The sequence below is a fragment of the Fusarium coffeatum genome (assembly GCF_003316985.1).
Source record: "Fusarium coffeatum strain FIESC_28 chromosome Unknown BRIP53273_contig_53, whole genome shotgun sequence".
NCBI lineage: Eukaryota > Fungi > Ascomycota > Sordariomycetes > Hypocreales > Nectriaceae > Fusarium > Fusarium coffeatum.
In genome coordinates this window covers 18,969-45,223 of record NW_022157850.1, presented here as the reverse complement: position 1 = coordinate 45,223, position 26,255 = coordinate 18,969, and the positions used below count along the sequence as shown (strand labels likewise).

General features: G+C 50.3%; 4 protein-coding genes across 4 annotated transcripts; all 4 read left to right on the top strand.

Moving 5' to 3' along the window:
* Positions 1–2,749: 2,749 nt before the first annotated feature.
* FIESC28_02419 (uncharacterized protein) lies at positions 2,750–4,977 on the top strand (the record flags this gene model as incomplete). Its single annotated transcript, XM_031156568.1, has 2 exons — positions 2,750–3,399; positions 3,450–4,977. The coding sequence occupies 2 exons, from the start codon at positions 2,750–2,752 to the stop codon at positions 4,975–4,977; spliced, it is 2,178 nt and encodes a 725-aa protein (XP_031019349.1).
* Positions 4,978–8,848: 3,871 nt separating this feature from the next.
* On the top strand, positions 8,849–11,593 carry FIESC28_02418 (uncharacterized protein; the record flags this gene model as incomplete). Its single annotated transcript, XM_031156567.1, has 3 exons — positions 8,849–8,974; positions 9,080–10,061; positions 10,113–11,593. The coding sequence occupies 3 exons, from the start codon at positions 8,849–8,851 to the stop codon at positions 11,591–11,593; spliced, it is 2,589 nt and encodes an 862-aa protein (XP_031019348.1).
* Positions 11,594–12,913: 1,320 nt separating this feature from the next.
* On the top strand, positions 12,914–19,282 carry FIESC28_02417 (uncharacterized protein; the record flags this gene model as incomplete). The annotated part of the gene is made up of 10 exons (XM_031156566.1): positions 12,914–16,019; positions 16,073–16,595; positions 16,657–16,660; positions 16,961–16,970; positions 17,392–17,421; positions 17,482–17,840; positions 17,894–18,076; positions 18,130–18,423; positions 18,523–18,987; positions 19,052–19,282. 10 exons carry the CDS (start codon positions 12,914–12,916, stop codon positions 19,280–19,282), a joined length of 5,205 nt encoding a protein of 1,734 aa, XP_031019347.1.
* Positions 19,283–20,117: 835 nt separating this feature from the next.
* FIESC28_02416 (uncharacterized protein) lies at positions 20,118–20,366 on the top strand (the record flags this gene model as incomplete). The annotated part of the gene is made up of 1 exon (XM_031156565.1): positions 20,118–20,366. One exon carries the CDS (start codon positions 20,118–20,120, stop codon positions 20,364–20,366), a length of 249 nt encoding a protein of 82 aa, XP_031019346.1.
* Between the last annotated feature and the right edge of the window lie 5,889 nt (positions 20,367–26,255).

The following is a 26,255-nucleotide window of genomic DNA, read 5'->3' as shown; positions in this document are numbered from 1 at the left end:
GTAGTCATACACCAAGGGATTAAGGCGGCTTGTACCCATTGAGTGGCCCGTTCCGAGATGAGGCGCTTGCTGCGACTCTCGAGAGATATACTCCAGAATGCTACATCAAATTTGGTTGAATTTTGAGATTATGGAGTACAATCGAAAACTTACAGTTCGGTCGATCTCAAAAGCGTCTTTCTGTTGGGAAGTCAGTCCCAATCCATGAGACCATCATTGTCAAGCTCACGGATCCGAGAACCAAGAATCGTCCCAATATGACGGTGTTGATCAACTTAGGCACTACAGGTCCATAGATGAACACAAGGTACACACCACAAGCTTGGCCTTAAATATAACAGCTATGGAAAACAATGCTTCATAGTTGACTCGGTCAGTTCTGCCAAGACTCTCAAGGCTATTGCCACCCAGGTGAAGCATTGCCTGTACATACACATGCGATCATAACTCTCGTGTTCGGAGGCACTACTTCGTGATCTCGAATGCTATTCATTTGAAGCACATCGACATATCTAAAGAACCCCGTTAAGTCACTCTTTTCTCTTATGTTTATGAGGAGAGAGACTGAAGGCTTGCATGTTGACTTTGTTTAATAGACTGAGAAGTTATGTCAACACGTAAGACTTCAATGCCACTGTATGTTTGAGAACCTAAAAGAGATGTTTGTTGTTATTCGTCTCTTTGATAGGAGAATTCTTGAATAAGAATTCTGTGCGATGAAAGCTTGGTTGCGGCCAGGACTGCATACGCTGGAAGATCAACACGGACGGCAATATACAGTTCGCAGCGATTGAATCTTGACTTGTACACTAATACATGTATACATTAGGTAGGTACCTAGAGGTAGTTACATTTTACAAGGCGTCGGGATCTACTTATAGTCCAAGAACTGTATATATTGTCTTGTACCGTTTTGTTTAAAAGGCACCCTCCGTGAACTTGCCTACCCTGGGGAGCATTGGCTTGAACTATTCTTTCATTTGCTTGCTTCCTAAACCTTACACCGCAGAATCAGTAGCCATCCCAGTTCGGCGTACAGCATGCATGTATGCTATATTTACCGATAGCAAGATATTACATACCCTATAGACTGAAGACGCATCCAAAGAGGTCGTAATTCAGACATCTAGTAGCTAGGCTTATCCGGGAGTATCCTACAACTTTTCAAGGCTGAACGATGTATGAACTCAAGCTTGACTAACGACGATACTCGATGTAGCACGGTAATAGAGACGTGTAGAAGGTTGCTGACGTAGAACTATTTTCAACCTGGCAGAATTTGGAGAGCTTGCGTGGGGCATCGTAGATAGCACCTACTAAGCATCCATGAGGCAATGTGGCCAGTAAAGGTCAAATAATACAGAATCGTAATGCATTGAACTGTAATTATAGGAGGCTAATCGGTCACGGTACGTGTATGCACATTCACAGTCATCATACGTTAGTTATCCATGCTTGTTTATGGTTCTGTGTGGTGCATCAGTAGGTTCGTGTCGTGAGTCGCGCAATGCGTTGAGCCTCGCTTGACCAGTCGTTAATAAAGCGGGACAAGCAAGACAGGGCAACAGAACTGAAGCAGTGTGTTGGTGCTGTAGTGGTGGTGATCTTTTTGGTGTGTCGCGCAGCGCAACCCAAGTGTCGACATTGAGGTCGGAATGGGCAGAAGCTGCATTCAGTCGGTTTCCCTTGGGATTTCGGATGCAACTAAGTTAGTTGAGCTGGTGCTGGGGTGATGTGAATCAAGCTCATCGGCGTTGGATGGACAATTTATTGTTAGCATCCATTGGAGTCGACAGTGGAGAACCATCCATTGGATCAGTCTGTCTGGGCAGCCATAGGTACTACTACTACTAGGCAGCTCACCTCACCTCAATGTTTCTGGCCTGGACTGCTAGCTGTTGGTGGGGTTTCTGGAAACAGGCTCTGTTTGACAAGTCACTGCGCACCACATATCTGCGCATGTGGTACTTCGGCTTTTGTATGCCCACCCAAGCTCAGTAACATCCATCCATATCCATCCCATCCAACGCACATGGGGCTGGGCCTCATCGGCCGGGGACCCAGCAGCTTTCTGGCGATCCGATTTACAGCAGCAGTAGCAGGTGCGTGCAAGTACCTTAGTAGACTTTCGTAGAGTCAAGCCCAGAGAGCTTACCTAGCAAATCTTCTCTTGGACAGGACCCGAAACCATCACCACGACACCACCATTTAGGTTATCCATACCTACCCATCTCATCTTCTAAATTTCCACTTCCTCTTCCCACTTCTCTTTTCCTCTCCTCTCCCTCTTCCTCCCTCCTCCATCTCCACAAGCCGCCTCCTCCTCCTCGCCAGGCTTCAAGTTCCTCGCCTTCCTCGCCTTGTTCTCCAACTGGGCCAGTGTTGCAGTTTTTTTGCAACTGCACCTATTCGCGGCTGAGAGCTGACAACGAGCCTTCTTCTTCCCCTTTCCCCCTCTTGTTTCGATCGATTTCCTCGTCTAGCGGCTGTTTGTTGGTTACACTTTTGACTTCACGATATACTTCCATTGATTATTTGTCTTTTTGGCTCGTTTCCGTCATTTACCGCCGGCCGGTCCTGGCTCCCATCGGCACTCCAACTACCCGTCGTTTCGTCATCTCATCGATTCCATCGCTTTCCTTCTCCGGCCTCCGCCGCCGTATGACCTGCAAACCCCGTCGCATCTCAGCTATCGAGTCTCCGAAGCCCCCTCTGTCGGTCCCTACGTCTTTTTAACTGCTGCGCAATCATGGCTTCTGCTGCCCCTCGCCGTAGAAAGCTTATCGGCCAACGTCGCCGTGTTGAGGACGAGGGTGAAGACGAGGGTGGCCTGGAGGGCCTCGACCTCGATGACGACTCAATCACCGACGGATCTTTAACCGACGACAACGATCCCGCTGACGATAGCGATACAAGCAACATTGACGAAGCCTCCCCCACGTCCCCGAATGCGAGAAGGAAGGTCAATGGCGCTACTAAGCACGCTGGCCACGGCCACAAGTCGGTGCCCGGCTCCGGCTCCGGCCAGAATGGCAAGCCTGTGACGGACACGGATATAATGCTTCATGGCTTGTCCATTGCAGATGAGGCACCTCCCGTCCAGGAGATGCACTTTGATGAAGTCGTTGCTCCATCGCCTAGCAAATCCCCCGCTGCTCCTATAGTTGTCAGCTCTGCCTCCGCTAGAGCACCTGCTGCTCCTGGGAATCGACGTCGGCAAGAGCATGAGGACTACAAGAAAAAGAGGGACGAGGATCCAGCCTTTGTCCCCAACCGAGGCGCCTTTTTCATGCATGACCACAGACACGCTGGCCCTGCAGCAAATGGCTTTCGTCCTTTTGGAAGAGGAAGAGGTAGAGGCGGCCGTGGTGGCATTGGGGGGCCGTTTGCTCCTATCAAGTAAGTCGTTATTCGCCAACTCTTTTACTTCTATATGCTAATTTTCCCAGTCAATTGCACCAACCGGGAGATCCTACGACCAATTCTCCATGGACACATGACATGCACGAAACGGTTGTAGAACCACCGCTGCCAGTACGACCCCGTCATATGACAGAGGAGGAGGGTCCTGCCAACGGAAATGGTTTCATCCCAACTTGTGATCCAAACCCCACGCCCATCAACCGGACTCTATCCACCGAGAAACACATTGGCAACGCCCAGGTTCGGGTATCCCTTCCCGATATGAAGGCTCCCGTCATTATTCCACGTCTTGCTGTAAAGCAATACACCAAACTGCCCGACCACCGACCACCTCTGCGTAGGGACAAGCCTGTCCGTATTTCGCTCCCCGACAACAATCCTCGATATATCTATCCCGCTGCTGATAGGTCCTTCATCTTCATACCCAGGGCAATGCGACCTAATCAGCAGCGTATGCGAGGAAAGCCTCGTCCTGGTTTTGGCTCTATGGGCGGTTTCTCGAGACGAACAAGTGTATTCGGTGGCAGTTATTACGGAAGCGTTTATTCGCCTAGCGTGGCTATGAGCAGACGGTCTTCTATCGTGGATCGTGATTATATGTTCTCTCCCACAGGTTCTGTCATCTCACGACCACCGATCCCGGTCGAGAATGCCCGGCCTGTTGTTCGACTGCCTCCTGCTCCTCGACCGGATATGCCTTTGAACGCAATGGCTCCTCCTATGGCTCCTCCTATGGCTCCACCAGGTCCCGGTTATGGGCCAGTCGATCCTGCTTATGCGGTCGAGAGACCCCCAGTCCCAGATGCATCGATTAACGATCTGCCTCCCCCTCAGACGTTCCCCCTCCCACAGAAACCTGCTTTCCAGGAGAACCGGCCCACATCGGCGCTGCCCATGCATCAACCCCGTCCTCAGAAGAACATATCTGTTGCCGATATCGAGTCTCCAACCTTGACACAAGGTCCTCAAGCTTATCAGCAAGCTTTTCATCAGCAAGTGCCTATTCAGATGGCCAATGGCCTATCCCAGGAGTCACATGCACGTCAGCCATCATACCCGTCCCAGCACTCTACTGGGACACCACTCTCTCAAATTCCGGAAAGAGCCATTCATGCTGCACCATTTCAGCCCAATACCTATGGCCAGCAGTCCTTTTACAATCAACAGCCTTACCAGGCGCAGCCTCAGCAAGGATACTATTACCCGCCTAACTACAATAACCCTGGTATGGGACCGGCAAGTGCAGGACCTGCTTTCGTGCCCGGCCAGTCAGGCCCTCCTGGCAGTTTCACTCCCCAGAACCAGCCAGAGCAGCCTGTTATGCCCAGCAATGGACCACCTCCACCAGGTTCCAATTTGGTAGCTCAAGAGGTGAACGGAATGGTCTACTACTACGACGCCTCCCAGTTGCCCCCTGTTAACAACTATTCTGCATACTCTGCGCCTCAGAGCTACCAGCCTAGTGTGATGGGCATGGGCGGCATGGTCACACCCAGCCCGGATGGTTTTTACTACCCCCAACAAGCATCCGGCATGGTCTACTATCCTCAGTAGAATTGGGACATGTCTGATTATACCACTTTCACTTACCCCAATGCCTTCTACTCCTATCCGATTTAATAGCTACAATTACGACTTTATACCTAAAAAAAAACACAAAAGCCCCCTACGGGCAAATAAGGGAGAAAGGGAGGATGAAAATTACCCTTTGATGTGAATCCATTCTTGGTCGGGCTACTTATGCCTTTTAGGAATGGTTTAATTTGCACTTGGATGGTTAGGTGGATGCATTCTTATCTTCTATAACTACGAACTCGACATCATTACCTGGGATGGATTAGCAGAAGGGAGTTTAGTGGACAGGAGTATCCTGACTGGTTGGTATCTTTTATCATCGGATGGAGGCGGAGTTTTCCTTGGTCAGGATTATTGGGAATGGGGTTGACGAGAAGTGGAAGCTGAAAGGACGTTGAATTGCTACGGGTTCTTATTTCTGCCTTAGCAATCCATCTATTTTATCCTCCAAAATTTCCGTATTCTGTTCTGGATAGTCGAGGGTGTTGTTCTTTCATGGCAATGGCGCTTGGTGTCTGGGGCATATATTATACCTGTTTCCGCGTACGGGTAGTCCTGATGAATCCATATAATTGTTTAACAACAGTGAAAGCCATGATATGCTGCTCTTGTGAGCATATCTGGGTATTCAAGATGAGTGACATGATCGATCGTCAAGATGTCGGTTTCGCTACTACCCGTCCGCTTCTTGGTTTCCCCAAATTTCTAGCTACTTCCTGAGTCAGCGAGAACTCCAAGTGCCTCAGACTGTTACGTTTGCTTTGCCAGCTGAAGAGCCGATGTTGACTGGGGCCAATTCGTAGATGGGACCACCAGAGAACCAGTGCCAGCCCTTTAAGCTTCCCAATAGCAACGCATGTTATTTGATAATATGTGCCCCATGAGGATTGACGAAGTGAATTAGCGTTTGGGGCATGGCGTGCGGAGATGGAGTGGAAATAACTAGACGAAACGCGGGGACAAAGATGGAGAAATGAAGTCACGAGTTAGCAATGGATGCATAGGTAGCTAGTGCAGCTTCTGTCTCGTTGCATCTTGGTAAGTGCTGTAGCTTGGCAAGCTTCTTCGAACGGGGAGGTTCCCCGGTGCTAAGTATGTACATCGCAGAAGAGATCGTTTATACGAGTCTCACGTGTTTACTGTACTGTACCCGGCCAGCAGGATATAATATGCTACCGCGTAGCTATGTAAGCTGCATGGAGCTCTCACTTAGCTTGGTCTCCGAGATCTGCGTAAGACGGCCATGGTTTGGAGAGGCGGGGGAGACAAGAGGAAATCCAATGGACCGTTCGAGGAACCCTGTGAAGACTGTTGAGAACCAAACACACATCTGATCAATCCCAAGGACAGGTCAAAGCCTTGACCAAAATCTTTGATGCACAAAGTCCTACCTAGACAAAGCTCATGTTCAATCTTGGGTGGATCAGATGCAAGTACAAGTATATACGTAGTAGCAGGGATGTTTCTCCATCACCGTATGCTCGCTTTGGCAGTACATAACCAGGCTGCCAGGTTATGCTGGCTGTTTCAAATACAGAAGAATCAAATCTGAAGAAGTTAACTCCTTCTCCAGGCATTGGCGAGGGCGACAAATACGTTAGGCGGCAGGGAGCACGCGGCCGGGAACTCTTTCTGAGACCAGATGCAGATGCACCCCCTCTGCCTAGGACAGACAGCAATGGAGGCGATAGATGTGCCACTGCACTGATAACATGTTTGGTCCAGAACCCCGGCAAACAAGACAGACTGACCGAGCTTATTTGGCCGCTGATCTCTCTTGAAGGTTTGGGTGTTTTGATTGACCCGGGTTGGTGGTTCTCTCATGGCCCTCGCATTGCGATACTGAACCAAGACAGGACAGTACGTATCTACATAGGCCGAGAGAAGACCGACTGATATCTAGACATCCAATGGCATGACCTGAATCTAAACTGTACGCGGGCACAACTTGACTTGAAAGCGGGGAGCATGGTTCAAAGTCCAGGACTCTTCTAGGTCTCCAGGGCCATCGTGGCTTTGGCCGTGACCACGACCCTGAGTCTGTGACCTTTTGGAACATCCAATAGTGCAAATGGAGGGCGGCATCGGTGAGGTGAAAGCGGCGTCGCGTTGCGTATGGGTGTTTGCCGTCATGTGGTACCTGGCCGCAGATAGCGTCTGGAGTTTCGACAGGGCGTCGGCGAGGCTCTTGTCCTATCGTAGGTCAAGTCGCAGAATTCGGCCCCTCTTCACTTCACTTTCAAGCCACGACACTCCACAGGCGAAGAAAGGTAAGATCCACTCTCCACTCTTTTCAATCCGGGGGAGTTTCAAGAGCCAAGTGGATGGTATGGAGACTAGACCTGACCTGACCTCCATGATAGAATGTTTGCTGTAGCTAGTACCTATCTAAGCACAATGCTGAGTGAGCTCCAGGCTGTTATGATGTAAATTTACTGGCAAGGGACGATATATTCTGGTGTTTCTCGGCCGATTAACGAGGCTTCATGTTGCTGTACCATTTATTGACTTCTGGGCGAAACCCTCTGAAGCGTGTCAAAGTTAGATACAGTATCCGTAGACTTGGTCGATACATTAGTCGTGCTCGGTTTGCTTCCGCCCAATAGAGACTCTATACTGGATCAAAACAGCCTGCTCCACCCCATGAGATGATCACAAGTCACAGGACACTGTAAGCAGAAGTCCTTACATCTGGGTACCCTTTTTTATGTATCAACCCATCGTTTGCCAAATCACCCATTTGCCCAGATACGTAGACTCGTGGCAGTACAGTCAGAGACAAGATAGGCAGGCAGTAGATTAATCCAACTTCTGCAGTGCTCTGTGTTGGATGAATGAATGGAACACGCTGGACTTGACCAGAAAACTCAATGCTCCAGGTACATGCCTACGGTACCACGGTACGACTCAGCTAGACCTCGTCATCATCAGTATTGCCTGCATCTTTTACCTTTTGCCCCATGGTTGCGTTTATCGCCATCCGTCCATTGACGAAGCGCATCTGTCAGTACAAGAGCTCACATCATCCTTGATAGGTGACTCTAGTCCCGCGCTAAGACTGAAAAAGTGCCCCGATCGACCGACCCCCCTCAGTACCGAAGGCAGCCCATGCCAAGCCCCAGCCCGGACCATCCCCCGGCCGTCACCTGGTGTAGGGAGATTTCACTTCACCAAGTACATCCAATTGCTACATGTTACCTCTTGGAGCTGTTCTCTTCAGTTACAGCGGATACAGCCACGCTACTTTAACTTTCGCCCGACGTTCACAGTCGAGTCTGGGCCTGGTCTTGTAGCTATCAAGTACCTCTGCTCCCTGACGTGACACGGAGTCGGCGGGATTCACAGTACAGTAACCTGAGGGACTCAGGGAACTTGCAGTGCAGCGCGTCCCAGGCTACAACCCGGTTACAGGCAGCTCAAGCCCGTGTACAGCAGAAGCTTCTATTGCATTACTACTTCTTCTACTCCCGCCTCATCCATCTTCTTTTCTTCTCCTCCATCAACTTTCTTCTCTTCCGCCATCAAAAAGTCTTCTTTCTTTCCCAACCCAATATTTCATCTTATTTCCCTGCATTAATTCCTTCCATTCGCAGAGCGTGTTATCACAGGAGAATTAACAACGGGCGACGGTCGCGCTGTCACCGCCGATTGCTTATCTCGACCGCCGATAACAGCACTCAGGTCGTCACCGCCCCAGACTCGGACTGTAGACTGCTTGTAAGACCCAGACTCCACCATCCCCAATCGTCATTCTTCCCTTTATCATCCTCGCCCATCGCGGATCGAGGCACGAATAGAGCTTGTTTTTAATCGTTTTTCTTCAAGGCAGCCGTATCAGGCCGTTGCGAAAATGGCTTCCGCAGCACACACCTCGGCCCTCGATCATAACATCACCGTAAAGGTGATGTTCGAGGGCATCACCCGCCGTACCAAGATGCCGCTTCGAGATATGATTCCAGGAACCCTCGAATCTAACGTACGTTGAGCAAACTGTTTCTATTGTTTGGGCTCGGGCTCACCATTACCCTCACGGGGCGATGATGGCTGTGTTCTTTTTGGTCAATGACTAACATGGTATCAGATCCGCAATTTTCTGCATCTATCTCCAGACGCTGATGTCGCGTTTGAGCGATACTCAGACTCTGCGGCTTCCTTTATTCTTCTCGAGCACGGGAACATCCCCATCTACAAGCAGCTTTACCGCGCCGCCAAGGCGAAGTCTAAGCTTAAGATCCGAGTCACCGTGAAGGAGCAAGCCAAGCCCACAGTACCCAAGCCCGTCACTGTCGAGGATGAGCCCGAATCTTCTGCATCGGCCGAGGCTCCTGTCAGTCTAGACGAGCCCCCTAAAGAAATTGATGATGCCGCGGGGGAGAACAGTTCGGCTCCCGCACCCGCCACCGACGCTCCTGCGCCAACTCCAGTACCAGATGTCACACTGCCCGAGACTACGCTTCCTGTTCGCATCAACCCTATCTCCCGTACTTACGATGCTGCTCTCCTTAGCGATGCAGCACGACTTTGCGGGGCATCACAAGCCAGAGGCCAGGAGCTCGAGAACCGATTTGCTAACTTGATGGATCAAACATCAATTTCACACTATGCGCCTCTAGCATTCAGTTCTGACAGTCAGCAATTCCCTTTCTGTCCACCCAGGCCTTCGCCCTTCAGAGGCCCCATCATGGGCCCTGGTGGCACCACCTTCTCCGTGGCCTGCAACAGCTGCGAGAATAACATCCCTAATATTCATTACCATTGCTCCACCTGCGATGACGGAGATTTTGATCTCTGCCCATCTTGCGTTGACCAAGGAATTACCTGCCATGGCCGCGACCACTGGTTGATTAAGCGTTCGACCGTCGACGGACAACTCGTCCAGAGTACAACTGAGACGATCGCGCCCAAGCCTAAGCCTAAACCTGAGGTCAAGGTTGAAACCGTCATTGAGACCAAGATTGAGCCCCAGGCTCAGCAATTGCCACTTCCTAAATCTGTCTTTGAGCCGATTCCCCCTCCCTTTGCACCGCTTGGCATTATGCGAACATGCAACTGCTGTATGCAAGGTACGTCGTTGAAGATTCGTTGCCAATAAAATCGAGCTAACACAGCACTAGAACACCCTGAAGCTGAGTTTCTTCACTGTAGCGTCTGTGAAGACTTTGATCTTTGCCAGGCATGCTTCGCCAAGGATACCCATGGCCACCATCCTAAGCACGGGTTTGCCCCTGCCGTAAAGGGCACTAAGATGCCTGACCGTATTCATGTCAAGATGAGCCCTGGCCGCAACCGCATGCACCACGCTATTTGTGACGGCTGTGACCAAAGCATTTTTGGTGTTCGTCATAAGTGTCTTGATTGCCCTGATTGGGACTACTGTGCCGACTGCATCAAGGCTGTTAAGCACACTCACCCTGGCCACCGATTTGCGCCTATCTACGAGCCTCTCACCGATGTTCGCTCACGCGCTCCTGCCGCTGTCCATGTTGGCATCTGCTGTGATGGGCCCCTGTGCAATGGAAGCAACGCTTATCCCAGCTACATCCGTGGCATTCGATACAAATGTGCTATCTGCAACGACTTAGATTTCTGCGCCAATTGCGAGGCCAGCCCTGGTAACACTCACAACAAGACCCATCCCTTGATTCAGTTCAAGACTCCCATCCGTGCCGTCAGTGTCACTAGCACTGGCGAGACCCCCGATGGTCAGCGCATGCCAGAAATGGGTGACCGTCAAACAACTTTTAAGGCTACTGAGACCGTGCCTGCTGTTCGCAGCAATTCCATCAACCCTGTGCGCACGATTGTTAATGTTCAGCCTTCTGAGCCTGCTCCCGCCAAGGTGACTGTCGAGACTCCTGAGCCCGAGATCAAGAAGGAAGCCCCTGTTCCAGCGCCTACCCCAGCCCCTAAGGCTGAACTGAAGGGTGTTTTCATTCGTGAGACCACTCCTGATGGTACTATCCTGCCCCCCAACCATGTTTTCGAGCAGACATGGACCCTCCGTAACGAGGGCAAGGAGAACTGGCCTGCTGGCTGCTCTGTCAGGTTTGTCAGTGGCGACTACATGGGTCATGTAGACTCTAACCATCCCGCTGGCATCTCTGAGCTTGTGTCGGCTTCTGAGTCTACAGTCTGCTATGCTCCTCTTGGGCCTGGTCAAGAATTCCCCTTCACTGTTCTACTTCGAACACCCGCTCGCCCTGGTAAGGTCATTTCTTACTGGCGCCTTACCACTCCCACCGGCGAGAAGTTCGGTCACCGACTGTGGTGCGACGTGAACGTTCGTGTTGTTAAGGAGGAACCCAAGCCTGAGATCAAGAAGGAGACTACACCGGTCGATGAGCCCCAGCAGGAAGATGAAAGCCAAGCCTCGAGCCAGATGATTTTCCCCAAGCTGGAGAAGGAGTCACCTGTGGCCAGCATTCACGAGGCCGTTGACCCTGTCCCTGTTGTTGAGCCTAAGGAGTCCGACAGCATCGATGATGAGTGGGACTGCTCTGAAGGTGGTTTCATGACGGATGAGGAGTACGACATCCTAGATGCTTCCGACGAAGAGTATCTCATGGAGCAAAAGAAGAAACTTGACACCAAGTAGGCGCGAATTTGACTTTTTTTTTATTGGGAAGGATACGGGGTTAACGGTTAACGGTTAACGGATCTGATATTTTTGTTTTTGGTCAACTATGTGTCGAGTTCCCCTCTTTACACTATGTATTATTTCTTCTTTCTTCTGTCTGTCCGTCATCAGCGACGACAAGATCTACAAAACCAAACCATACAACAACTCAGCTGTCATAGCCAGTTATTTACGGATCTTCGATTCGAAATTGGTCCGTAGGGGCCCACGCTCTTTTTGTAGCAAGGACTAGTCAATAAGGAAGGAAACAATGGAACTTGATTTTTTGAGTACTGTATATTTATGCTGGTCGTGAAGTGTGCGTGTGCGTATGGTTGTTGGATCATTTGTGAAGTACATGTAAGGCGTGCATGCGCAGTCACAACGTTCGCAGTCTCAGGCTTGAGGCCCAACGCTGATACGCCATCAGCTTCGAGAACAAGTGAAGCGGTTTCACCGGAATGAGTAAACCAGACGACGACAATAGCTACTTTTAGTATGTCACGCATCGGAGGAAGTGTTCATTTGCATACCAGACATTCATCATCCTTCATCATCCTTCATCATGGTCGGGCTTAATTCACGGTCCCTTTGTACCTGCAAAGAAATCCATGATGTAGACCAGTCACGGGGCGTGCATGCCGCCGACCTCCACTGAGATGCAGCATATGATGTCTTGTTCTGGTCAAAGTGGAAGTGGAAATGGTTGCAACCGGTTTTTTGGTGCCTGAGAATCTATGGTGAGGGACCTTGTGGCCTGGCAAAGACGGGACCTACCACCTTTACAAGTAGCATCGTTCCTTCCATATGGTAGTCCACCTCCTTAGTACCCTACGTACTGTGAACAGTTAAGGAAGTTGGGTGGGTCCACAATTATTTTTTGAAAGAGGGTCAGCAGCAGCTCATTAGCAGTCGCCCCCCCAGCTCAAAGCACGGTCAAAACATCCGTCGCCCTCTCGTACAACTCTTCTCATATTTTCGTGACGGTTTCCCAGGGCGACCCCGGGCTTATTAACCTATGCGACTGCGCTGCCATCAACGCCGCATCGCTTATCGACAAGAACAGCTTTTCTAGCTGCATCTGGATTGTTTCTCATCAATTTTCACATCTGTCCTTTGTTTATATTCCCTTTTCTTGTCCCAGGTCACGTCACCTGCCTGTCCTCGCGCACGTCGTCGAGTTTTAAATTAAATAAAAAAAACGCGACCTTCTGGCCTTGGCCTCCCATCGTGGTTCATCATCACACCCACCCTCTACAGACTTTTCCGTCTACCTCCTTTCATCCACCATCGCGCAAGATGGTTACATTTTCTATCCCCGGCGACAATGAGCTCGCTGAGGCTGGCAAAAGCACGCCTCGTCCTCGTCCTGCGCTACCTTTTGCCAAGCGCGGCTACGTCTCAACGCCGTTAAGAAACAGTCGTCTTGGAGTTCCTCAGAGTGCGCCGTCGCGAAGGTCCTTGGTGCCTCGCGACGACCAGCCTGCAAGCAGTCTCAACCGATCAATCTCCACTGCCCGCAATATCTTCCGGGCCTCTACAACATCCGACAGTCCTTCCGTCACTCCTTTTTCTCCAAGCATTCCTCAAAGCACCCCAAAGAAGGTGTTCGCTCCCGGCGCTACCCCCGAGCCGAACCGTGTCATTCGAGAGTCGACCGCACAGGCTACCCCTCGGGGCATGGCAGCCAAGACTACTTCCAAAGATCTTTTCCATATGCGTATAGAGGATCCCGATCCTGAGTTGTCCGGAGAGGTTCTTACGAGGAAGATTCCCCAAGACTGGAACAACAAGGGCTCTATCTACGCCGACCAATTCCTCTCGCATCTCTGCCCTCCCGAGTTTGACGATGAGCAGCGACGGCAATTCTTCTGTATCCTCGATCTTCGACGACTCAAATACGCAGCCAACGAGATCTTCTCCAACAAGGATTGGAAGCTTAATGTCATCAACTTTGCAAAGGAGTTTGAGAAGAGCAGGAGCATCATTCTTTTGCGATATGGCCTCTACGAATTTCAAAATGTCAAGCCCTCAAAGGATGTTCTCAAGAGATGGCGTCGTGAGCATGGTCTTCCTGAGCCAGAGGATGAGAACGACGAGCCCACTCCTACCAAGGTCACTGCACCCAAGAAGCGCAAGGCGGATGAAGAGATGACCAAGGACACCGAGATGAACGGCGTTTCTAACAATAACAAGCGACGCGCTCCCGAGCCTGAAGAGAATGTCCAGGAGCAACAAGCGCCGGCGCCAACTCCTGTCCCTGTTCCTGCATCTACCCTGGGCAAGAATAAGCGACGGTCGTCGGTCAGTGATGAAGGCGATAGCCAACCATCCAAGATGCAAAAGGGAACTGCATCTGCTGCCAAGTCACTTTTTGAGAAGATTGCCAACAAATCATCTACGACCCCTGTCGGCTCTCCCTTAAAGCCTTCAACTAAGTTTGCCGACGACAACGCTGCTGCCAAGCCAAACCCCTTTGCTTTCAACAAAACCAATGGCTCCAGTAGCTCTCTTGCTCGCAGCATTTTCCAGAACCCTAAGCCTACCAGCGCTGCTGGTGCTTCTGGTGGCAACATCTTTGGTTACCTTTCTGATGCAAGCTCAGCCAAGAATAGCGGTGTTGATGCTGATGCCGAGAGCGAGGCTGACTCCGACGCTGAGGATGATAGCCAGGGTGACGAGCCAAGCGCAGCAGCTAGCGGCGCCGACACGGCTTCTCAGGCTGGCAATGGTCTGTTTGGCCAAAAGACTATTCCTGCGAGTGGCCTGGCTGCTGGGTCTAGTGCTCCTGGTACTAGGGAAAGCACTCCTGGTCGAAGTCTGTTTGACCGCGTTACAAAGGATACCGACGGACAGCCCATCCGTGCTGACGATAAGGTTGAGGCAGCAGCTGAGAAGCCTGCCACGAAGCCTGTCGACCAAACCTGGAACCCTAGCACTACTCCCATCAAGTTTGCTCCATCTGCCCCTGCCTCTACAGGCCAGGCTGGTTCTCTCTTTGGAAAGGCTACTACAGCGCCAACAAGCTCTTTGTTTGCCAACAAGCCCACCACTACATCTAACCTGTTCGGTGCCGCCAAGCCTGCCGAGAAGGCATCAACGCCCTCATCGGACCAAGCCGACAAGACTGGAGGCGATGAATCCGACAAGGAGAATGATGAAGCTCCCAAGAAGTCCATGTTTGAGTCCAAGACACCTGCTGCCCAGCCGAGCTTTGGGTCCCTTTTCTCCAAGCCTGCTACTGAGCCTGCTAAGACGTCGGAGCCGGCTAAGCCTGTCACCAACCTGTTTGGAGCTAAGCCAGACGAGAAAGCAACAACTGCGCCCACTACCAATATCTTTGGTGCTGTAAGCAAGCCTGCTGCGTCCAGCGGGCCTGCAATGCAATCATCAACGTTGTTTGGAGCCAAGCCCTCTGGGGATGAAAAGCCAGCTACTACCGAAGCGCCCAAGACATCGCTGTTCGGTGCCCCTAGTACCTCAGCGACAAGCGGCGAGTCGACGACTACCACCTCCTTGTTTGGTGCAAAGCCCACAAGCACCACCAGCAATCTGTTTGGAAATGCTTCAACACCTACTGCTGCGCCTTTGTTCGGTGCTCCTAGCTCTGGCGATGCAACCGCGGCCAAGAAGGATGCTCCTGCAGCAGACAAGCCCGCAGCAGCCCCTATCTTCAGTTTTGGAGCGGCCTCCAATGGTGCTGATAAGCTTAACGGTGCTGCAAAGCCTCTGTTTGGTGCGCCCCAATCTCCTAAGCCTTCTGGAGCAGCCGGGCTTGATGGTAGTCCCATGAAGCAGGATGAGCCGTCGCCGGCTAAGAGAGCGTTCAACATTAACGGAGGAACTGCATCCGGCGCGTCCGCACCCATCTTCAGCTTCGGCGCTTCAACCACCCCTGCTGCTCCCCCTTCATTTGGTGGTGGTGCTTCAGGCACTTCCACACCTTTGTTTGGCGGTGCTTCTACGACTCCTGCTGCTAACAACGCAGGCGCGTCTTTCGACTCAAACTCCTCTGCATCCGGAAGTTTCGGATTCCAGTTTGGAGGTAACTCGGCTTCTTCTTCGTTCAATAACCCCTTCTCGTCTGGTAACAATGGAGGCGACTCGGGTGCTGCCCCATCATCTGGAGGCATGTTCAACTTTGGAGCATCTGCGGCCCCCTCCGGAGGTTCCTCGCCTTTCCAATTTGGCGGTGGCAGCAACAACACAGCCGCACCAGCCTTTGGAGCAAACAATACTCCCGCTTTCGGAGGCGCATCTGGATCTTCTGGGGCACCAGGATTCAGCTTCACCGGAGCCTCACCAGCACAAAACTCGACACCGACATTTGGATCCAATCAGTCTGCTCCGGCCTTTGGCAACAGCAACCTTCAACCGCCTGCTGGTGGTTCTACCACTGGGACCAGTAAGTCTCCTTTTCCACATCGGAAAATCGCCCCACTAAAGCGACGGGTGTAGACACACCGTTCAGTCTTGGGGGAGGCTCTAGCCTGGCGACTACACCAGCTGCCGGGACCCCGGAACCATCCACCCAGGCCGGAGGAACCGCCGGAGGCGATGAAGAAGGCGAGAAGCACGAGCAGGTTAACTTGGCCGAGAACCTGGAGCAGGATGAAGATGTTATGCACGATGTACGAGCAAAGGTGTTGAAGTTTGTGCCGGCCAGCGAGAAGTCGGACGACAAGAAGCCCAAGTCTCAGAGTCCATGGTCTACACAGGGTGTGGGCGCTCTTCGATTGCTCAAGCATAAGGAGACTAATGTTGTACGTCTTCTGTTGCGAGCAGAGCCTCGTGGACATATCGCCATGAACCGAGCTGTTTTGGCCGATATGTCATACACGGCCGACAAGAAGTATGTCAAAATGACTACATCGAATGAGAAGGGAGATGGACTTGAGACATGGATGATTCAGGTTAAGACCGCGGATATGGCTAAGGAGCTTGCAGAGGCATTGGAGAAAAACAAGGTCCATAATAAGAAGTAATGCGGATGGGAACTTGGGGGCAGTATATTAGAAGCATACCATAATGTGCTTGTGTAGAAAGGTAAGGTTCAAGGAGCAGCATTGCCGGCGTTGTTAAGCATTCGAGGTTTATACTTTTTTTTTCCCGCCGGGTGGGTTCATCTTTTAGAACATCGTGGGAGGAGCTCAAGCAGGCAAAGATTGACTTGACCATTATATGGAATACAATAAAAGTTGCTTTTTGGCACAATGATTTTGAAAACTATTTGCTGGGCACTTGGAACTTTTCCTGCGATGCGATAGGACTGATCCTCACCTGGGAACACTCGACATTTCAGGTTTGAGTAAATGCGTAAGAATCTAAACTGTTATAATACAACAGGCGACACTATGTGAGTCGGCTCAAACTCTTACTCGGTAGCCAGACAATGTAAAGAAGTTATACAGCACCTAGATAAACTTGGTCGCTACCTGCCCATACCTATATTCATACTCATACTGGTACCTACTACCTAATCCCCCAATCCAGTAACTGAGGTACCGTTGAGTGCGGGCAGGTGCAACTGGTATATTTACCTTTGTACCCAGGTAGAAACCCTGTCTCTTTCCATCTTCAAACACTGCTTCGCAATGTCAGGAGAAGCTTGCACCTGCAGGCTGAAGATGGGAGGCTCATGTGTAACGCAAACGCGGGGGCGGGGGCCAGTAAAGCCGGGAAGCTCAGGGCAGCTAAGGTGCGGCACGCGTCGCGTCAGCTCCCCAAGACGGTGCATGAACAAAAAAAGATTCGGCCCTAAAACAACAACTTCTCAGTCGCTGATCGGCCCTTGACAATATGCCCAGGTAATTTAATCTTCTCTACAGGAAACAGATTCAATTCGGAAGCTTATTTGCAATCTACAGGGAAATTATCACGATCCAAGCCGGACAGTGCGGCAACAGCAGTCAGTTCTATCTCCCCCGCTACCGTCCCTGTAAACCACACACCGCATGTATCTACGTCTGCGGTGTGCCCATGGCCTTCCTTTCTGGCTCTCTACTCAATCCGATATACATACAAACATTGGCCGTGGCTGACTCTCCTCCCACCTATAGTTGGAAGCCAGTTCTGGCAGCAACTTTGCCAGGAACATGGTATTAGCCAAGACGGAAACCTCGAAGACTTTGCGACCGAGGGCGGCGATCGAAAAGATGTGTTCTACTACCAGAGTGACGATACACGATATATTCCTCGAGCAATCCTGATAGATCTGGAACCTAGGGTGCGCCTCTCTAAACAGTGAGAAGGCGGTCGAATGCTAAGCAGCTTTTGCAGGTCATCAACGGTATCCAGACAGGGCCTTACAGAAATATTTACAACCCCGAGAACTTCTACGTTGGTAAAGATGGTGTCGGTGCTGCCAACAACTGGGGCGATGGTTACCAGAGTGGCGAGGCGGTGTATGAGGACATCATGGAGATGATTGACCGGGAGGCTGATGGTAGTGACTCTCTCGAGGTGAGCTATTTCTGATTTGTGTGGAAATCGTTTACTGACTCTAAGTGTGCCAGGGCTTCATGATGCTTCACTCAATTGCCGGCGGAACAGGTTCGGGTCTTGGTTCATTCCTTCTTGAGAGGCTCAATGACCGATTCCCTAAAAAGATCATACAGACATACTCAGTCTTCCCGGACACGACAAATGCAGGCGATGTCGTCGTGCATCCTTATAACAGTATCCTTTCTATGCGAAGATTGGTTCAAAATGCCGATTCAGTCGTCGTTCTAGATAACGGTGCTCTGTCACATATTGCTGCTGACAGGCTACATGTTCAGGAGCCATCTTTTCAACAAACAAATCAACTGGTGAGTCGTCGTGGTATTATCCGGGTTCTCGAGTATCAGATGCAAGAGAAGACGAATTTCTATTTGTTTAGACGATGGGGCATAACTGACAACTATCAGGTCGCCACTGTCATGTCAGCCAGTACAACAACTCTACGATATCCCGGTTACATGCACAACGATCTTGTCAGCATTCTAGCATCTCTGATCCCAACTCCTAGATGCCATTTCCTTATGACTGCCTACACGCCATTTACTGGTGATCAGGTCGAGCAAGCCAAGACGGTCCGCAAAACGACAGTGCTTGATGTGATGCGACGGCTGCTCCAGCCTAAGAACCGCATGGTGTCAACAGTTCCTGGCAAGAAGAGTTGTTACATCTCCATTCTCAATGTCATTCAGGGTGAGGTTGATCCAACGGATGTTCACAAGAGTCTGCTTCGTATTCGAGAACGACGTCTGGCTACGTTTATCCCTTGGGGACCTGCAAGTATCCAAGTCGCTTTGACGAAGAGAAGTCCATACATCCCCATGAGTCACCGTGTAAGCGGTCTTATGCTTGCCAACCACACGAGCATCGCAACGGTATGCAATGGCTTCCCTTGTAGTACACTACATTCTGTGCACATACTAACACATTCACGTGCAGCTTTTCAAGAGAATTCTAAGACAATACGACGGTATGCGCAAGCGCAACGCTTTCATGGAAGGATACAAGAAGACAGCACCCTTCTCCGAGAATCTCAACGAGTTCGACGAGGCACGGCAAGTGGTAGCAGACTTGATTGGCGAATACGAAGCTGCTGAAGATGCGGATTATCTCAACCCAGATGCAGGGGAGAAGCCAACGTCTGCGGAGACAGATCGACGAGTAGCGTGAGGGACTACAGAAGCGTAACGGTGAAAGGTCGGAGACCACGTCTGAGATAGCGGGGTTGAGACGTCACGACGGGTTGGATGTTGATATTGCTTGTGAGCGCATTGGAGGCGTTTTGGGCGCCGGGCTCGGTTTTGGTTCGGCTGTACATGTATGTATGTACCTGGCTGGCTGGTCTTTATGAGATCTACCCTAGTACTGTAGAAAGCACGTTCTTTTTTTGTGACCGAGACCCCATTGAATGCTTGATTGCCTTGGTCAGAGTCGATATGTCGATAGTCGCGTGCTCCCCGCCTCGAGTCAGCCTCAACCAAGGCACTGACTTGGTACCTGGCGATAGCCTTGGTCGAAACCCTTGTAGGACTCCTCTTTACTGTGAAACGGGTCGATCCGCGATCTGATTTAGTGTGATCCGAGTAAGAATTGTGGTACAGAATCTGTCAGAAACATCGTGGAACGTGAGAGATGATGGTTGTTGTGGGGAATAGCCCGGACCTTTACGTACGGGTGAGGTTGTTGTGACGTCAGTGAGTCACTGACGTCACGTTAGTAAAGAGCCATCGTGATGTCAATTTCGGTGTTTGTTTGGAGGGGAAGAAGTGTGAATTATGGAGAAAAGGTTTGCTGTCTGGGCGCCGAGAAGAGATATTAAAAGGCCTTTGGGAAGCAGTCAGTCTTCATTCATCATCATCATCATCACCAACTTCATCAACTTTCAAACAACATCATCATAAGACTTCTACACAACCACAACTACAACCTCCAAACCAGTAAGCTATCCAAGATTCTACTTCATCACGGTCAAATTTCTAACCTATCATCCAGAAAACCAATCAAGATGACTCAATCCAAGGACCAGAAGATCGCCGAGACCCAGGCCAACCTTCCTCTTCCTGACCAGCCCCCCACTGCCTCTGACTGGCAGTCTGCTGATGCCCGTAACGTCAACGTCGGTTCCGGCAAGGTGGAAGGCCCTATCGGCACCGATGCCGCCGCTCAGTCTGGTCTCCGTGAGCCCGCTACCAAGGGCGAGGAGGTCGACCTGAGCAACGTCGGCCGTGAGGGCGTTGAGAAGAACCAGCAATAAATATGCTGCTTGTAACAATATTGAAAGGAATGGCACGGAAAGGAAGGAGAGCGAGACTCGAGGAGGTTAATGATACCTACGTACGATCAATGAAATGAACTACGAGCATTGAATGCTTCGCTATTTTGATGCAATATAACTGCCCCTACTGCTCTGGTGATTTGTTCCCTCTTTGTCTGATTATGCCCGACCCTCCAACGGCATTCTGATCCTGTCGCTGAAGGATTACCTGGAATCTTTACGAATTTTGCTGGTTGGACTACTGCAGCATTGACCTAGACAAATAAATGACTGTTGGACGGAAGCATGTGGTTGCCCAAGCGATCCTCCCACAAAGCATATACTATTGTTAGGCAGGCATTGCGATATCTACACAGGAGGATACTCGAGACACGACACAACCCAATCGGCTTGTTTATTGGCATTCTGCTTCACCGACCCAGCTACAGTGGCCTACCTGGATATTGCAATCGTTGCCCGGGATATATCAGGAGTTAAGCGAGGGTGTAGGCAGCAACCAAACTTCCATGGACTTCTTGATGAATCACTGACATGCTTCCACCTCTGCTCTTTGGTCGACCTACAACGCCAGGGCACTTTCACTCCTCTGTGATTGATCGGTGAGGCAGTGTCATAAGCGATTGGTTTACCCTGGTCAACGACCTTTATCCCAGTATCTGTTTGCATGTGCTCAGGAACCTTCACGGGCAGTGTTCTGAATCGTAAGCAAATGGTAATCAGCCCTATTGGCTCGCTCCCTATCCTTGTTCATTTATCCTTCCGGGGCTCTGCTGCTTACAACCTGGTAACCACATCCTTCGCAGGGTAATTCCAACTATACACCGAATCGCAATCCATTACTTATACTGGCAGAGGCTTACCTAACCGACTCGTCGTCGGCTCTTCTTACGTTTCATCGACCAGATTAGGATTGCTGCAGCATAATGTGATGGGTGGTTGGGTTATCTCGTTTTCCATACAATATAGATGAAACAAACTTCTGGGGTACTGCAGCCAAGGATTAAATGATAAACCAAGTACGTAGATGAACGACACTGGCGGTATTCATCCGCTCCGGGCCAACATAGTTACCCTATATCTTGGCTTCCTGAGCTCGCAAAACTCAACCAACTGACCTGTTACATGGAATTCAGAGACAAACATATATTAAGGAAACAAGAGTCTGGTGACACTCAGCCATGTCTGTTCATTTCTCTATCTAAGGGTTTAGACCAGCAAACAACCAAACTCGATCATATGATCATATCATGTTGAGAAATGGGGGAACCAGCATATCCAACCATCGAGTTGCGCGGTACCGAATCAATCTTACATTTGGCACGACGCAGGCCCCAGAAATCTCTCCCTACAAGATCAGAAGTACAGACGGGAATGTCACTCTCATCTCTATCCTGCAGAGTACATACAGCAGAGTAACATCGTTAGACAACAGATTTGACAATCGCGATTCAATAAGTGGAGCTAGACTAAAATGAGGAAACGATACCTGGACTGTGCCATCGAGATGTGATATAATATGACATGACATGATATGATATGATATGATACTCCTGTACCACCAACAGATGTGCAGAATTTTCAGCTTTACAGACCACTATGTTCCGTTTCGCTCGAGAGGTAGGAAATACCGATACTATAACTGTATCACGACTAGCATTGCAAAACACCATAGCAAAGGAGCGCTCGAGCGCGCGTTAAGGCTTGGCAGCTAGTAAAACTATTAGTCAAGCCAGTTCCAAGATATAAAAACTCAAAGGGGAAGGCATTCCACAGCCCCACGGCCGGATTCTACAGCCTGACTTGGCAGTTGATACTCAATTTGAAATAGAAATTCACCGTCGGTTTGTGTTTGACTCGACTTATCTCACAGTCAAGATGCATCTGCATGATTGCAGGGCGAACGAGGTATGGCACCTACTCAGCTCGCAAACCATTACCAATTTAGTATGGTGCTGCCCCATAGAGCGGCTGGCGTTCGCCCTAACATCAGCTTCAAGCTATTGGACCCAATACGCTTTGATAGCCTCGATGCTGCACAAGCAATAGGGGCGTGTTTTGATTCTCACGGAGCAGAGTCAGGAATTTAGGAATTCCTCCCGATATGACTGCTGAATCAGAGGACCCTGGATCGGTTACGGAGCCGCTGTCTCATATTCCCACATCATCTCTTCTGGGTCTGGCTAAGGAGCCTTCTAGCGCTGTGACTGACTCCATTTCCTGGAGCAAGGTCGGCGGTGAGCAAACACCAAAGGCAACCCCAGCCCTTGTCCGCAAGCCAGCTGATGGGGATTCGAGATGGCGCATGAGTCTTTGGCATTGGTCTAACTCGCTATTGAGCCAACCACGGGAGCCCAGGCCTGATGATCGACACAACTACCCGAGAAAAAGGGATTTCAGGGTCCTGGGGGCTTGATCTTATCGACGCCATGATCAGTGCCATACCCCAGCTTACGAGCCGGATCGTCAATAGCTCCGGGCGATTTGTGTTGAGCAGAGTAATGTTTTGCTAGACGGACCCATCAACGGCTCTTGCAATGGGCGGAAAGCGAACCGGCGAAAGATCGAGTTGCATGAAGTAGGTATTCTGCTCGTGGCCACATTCTGCCATGAACACTCGCGACGCAAACTTCAGTTTCGCACCCTCAAGCGAGATCCATCATGGCCTCGATACCATCACCTTGAAGGTCCATAAAGACACCATGCTATCTCCACAGGGGCCGTATGTCGCAGCCTGGTAGACGGCAGTAGTCTGTATCTCCATATCGGTCAATAATGACCAACTCAGGGTCCAATATGGCCCGTGATCTTGATCATTGAATGCGTTGTCGGGCAAAACCGAGGACCCCTAATAAGGCCCGCCTTGAGCTTTTTGACCTTCTACCTGAAGCTCCATGATCCATTGACGCACTACAAGGTTAAACACCGTTAGGGCGGTCGCCCTCGAAGCTGAAGGGTTGACGATGCAACTAATCTTTTTGATCACCTCGTGTGAATGTAGTCGTTAGCAGTCTTCACAAAAAGTTAGCAGCGGGAAAAGGGGACCATGTGTTTTTCCCATGCGGACAAGAAGAAGAAACAAGTCACCACTGCACCACGATCAACTGACATAACCCAACTAAAGCGCAGCTAGAACAACTCTCAATATGCAAGTTATTGGAGGGCTTGTTGCAGGGGTTAGAAGTGTTGTAATAAAGGATGAGAAAGAAACATCTTCTGGAATATTGATTTTGTGGAGACTCCAATGCATTGCGCTCTGACGCTTGCTTGACTTGACTCGTGGCCATGTTCAACATCTCCAGTTGATTTGTGAATGGAAATGACTTGTGCAGGTTGCCTGCGCATGGACATGCAACACTTCGTCCTCAGGTTTCAGCTATGCAACGGTAGTTGTCTTGTTGATGTAACGAGACTGTTCTGATTCCAGCGCGGAGCCGGACGTTAAAGAGTCTGTTATAGGCATCGTGAATGGAATAGCTGCAAATCTGAAGGAACTGCTCACGGAAGAGCTCAAATCCCTATATGAACGATTGAGTCGCGCTTTGCATCAGAAGCAGACCTAGTAAAGCGCCAGTTTCCGGGGTCGTGGCACCCCGCCACGATGCCGGGGGATGCGATACGATACGATGCGATGAGATGCGATACGATGAGATGCGATCTGGTGCGATACAACGATATGATTCAGGGCAATACACGTTCCAAGCCATTTCATTCGACCGACAGAAATCCCGAGAGAAGAGAGCTTTCGCAGGTTCCGTACCGAACTTCATCACTCAGCCACGTCGAACGACTTTCCGTGCCCAGGCTTGCGTAGTTGAAATCGATAGTTGTTCACTATTAGCATGACTGGTCATCCGCCTAGAAGACTAAGATGTTATCGGGTCACAAACGAGCAAGCTATCCGTCATATCGTATGATGAATCACGCCAGTTTAGATCAAAGAAGGGGCAAACAAGCCTCTAACAAACCCTAAAGGGCGAGCCATTGGTCGGTCTGGTTAAGCTTGTCTTCTTAGCCAAAGCTAGTAAGGCTGAGACGACAAGTCGGTGCCAAAAGAAGAATACGAAATACTTCATCTCGCACCGAAACTTCCGCGAGAGCGGTCATCGACTAGATCAGTAGGCTAGTATTAGCTTAAGAACATTCCACCGCGCTAACAATGCTATTGAGTTCTGGTGCGGAACAGAGTCCGAAGCCATCGACGCCAAACTCCACGTCAATGCAGAGCCGCCAAAAGGTCCATGCGACGACTACGTACATAGTACGTCTTCAGTGGCGTCCCTAAGAACTCGGTTAGAGGTTAACTGCCAGATCTATTGGGGATCTCATTAAGCCCTAGGTTGCTAGATGAGAGTTGCAGTTACCTGTTTTCTTCTCTCCCTATATTGCCATTAGTCGCCTGAAAACGTGTCGTCAACCTGTCGATAACAGTGGGTGCCTTTATGTGGTAGGTTATGGTATAAACGTTCTGCTGTCAGCCTTGTCGCAAACGTGCTTGGCTTGGAGGCTGATATACAAATTATCGACATTCTCAATCGGTACAGTATTGGCTTGTGATTGAGATTAGCTGCAACATCCACAAGTAACCAACAATGACATTCTGCCAAATGAGGCCGCATGGCAATGCCAAGGCATTAAAAGACAACCGCGCGGATTGAAGAAATGGTTATCCGGTGTGGTGTGGCTTGCAGTTGGTATTTCACGCCTTTTGGCAGTGCAGTACGTACAACAAGGCACGCTCAGTAGACACAGGGATCTCAGGCTTTCAGCCTTTTCACCAATCCGAAGAGGCGGACTGTCTGGCCGATCCTTGTCAAGGCTGTCAACATTCAAGCTTGCTACCGACCCAACACGACCAATAACTTACCAGTCATTGATGTTTCGCGGCAGTAAACAACTATGGCTTAGGCACGTTAAAATGCCAGACCTTGGTTGTATTTATGGCTATGTTTGGCTCTCATTTTGCCTATGGTTGAGTACGACATCGGTGGGTTGAAGCCGGTACGTATACTAGTTGACGGCTCGACGTTTACCAAGAAAGGAAGCTCGGTTGTTCCAAGGGTCTTGCTGCATGTTTGACGTCCAATGCTGAGCTAATGGTAGCACTTCGATCAGCCATCCATGTGTGGGCCCGAATCCAATATTTTGCTTCCCTGGAGGTAGCATTGGCTCATCAGGGATGGACTCGGTGAAGGCTGTTAAATGAAAGAGGTGTCCGCTGAGCCAAAATGGTAATTATTGTAGTATTCATGACAAGTACCGTACTTTTGAGTCCATTCTGGCCAAGAAACGAATCAAGGGGTGTATGAATAGGCTGAAAGCGGTGTGGTGTGTTCGCGGGACGGGCAGGATCTCACTAGCGCACGACGCCCTGGGATCAGACGATCGTGCTGTCGAGCTGGCCCCACATCTAGCCAGATCCCAGGGTTCCCGCCATTCCGTCCTGGCGTTGATGGTCAATGGACCCTTGTCCTTGTTCGTTTCTCCTGAGCTCTTCAATGAGAACTGTTCTGTTGTCTCCTGCCGTCCTGTCAGGCGCTCAGTCGTGTTTTTTTTCTCTGGCTAAACGCGTTTACGCATCTGCATGTTTATGCTCTGTTAGATGTGTCCTCCTAATGGGTGTACATCGCTGCATGGTGTCAGTGGCAAACTGGACACGGGTTGTTTTGCGATAACTGAGTGTTCAATATGATGAACTGCTAACGAGTCTTGACCGAGCAATAGTCTGGCAGTCAGAACAGCCACGAGCAGATCCTAACTTCTCACCGATCGCACCGGGCACAACCACCCCTGCCATGGAGAAGTACATATGATTGGACTTGTACATCGAAGTTGAGTTGTAGACACCTGCACTTTTGGGTGTGCGTGGAA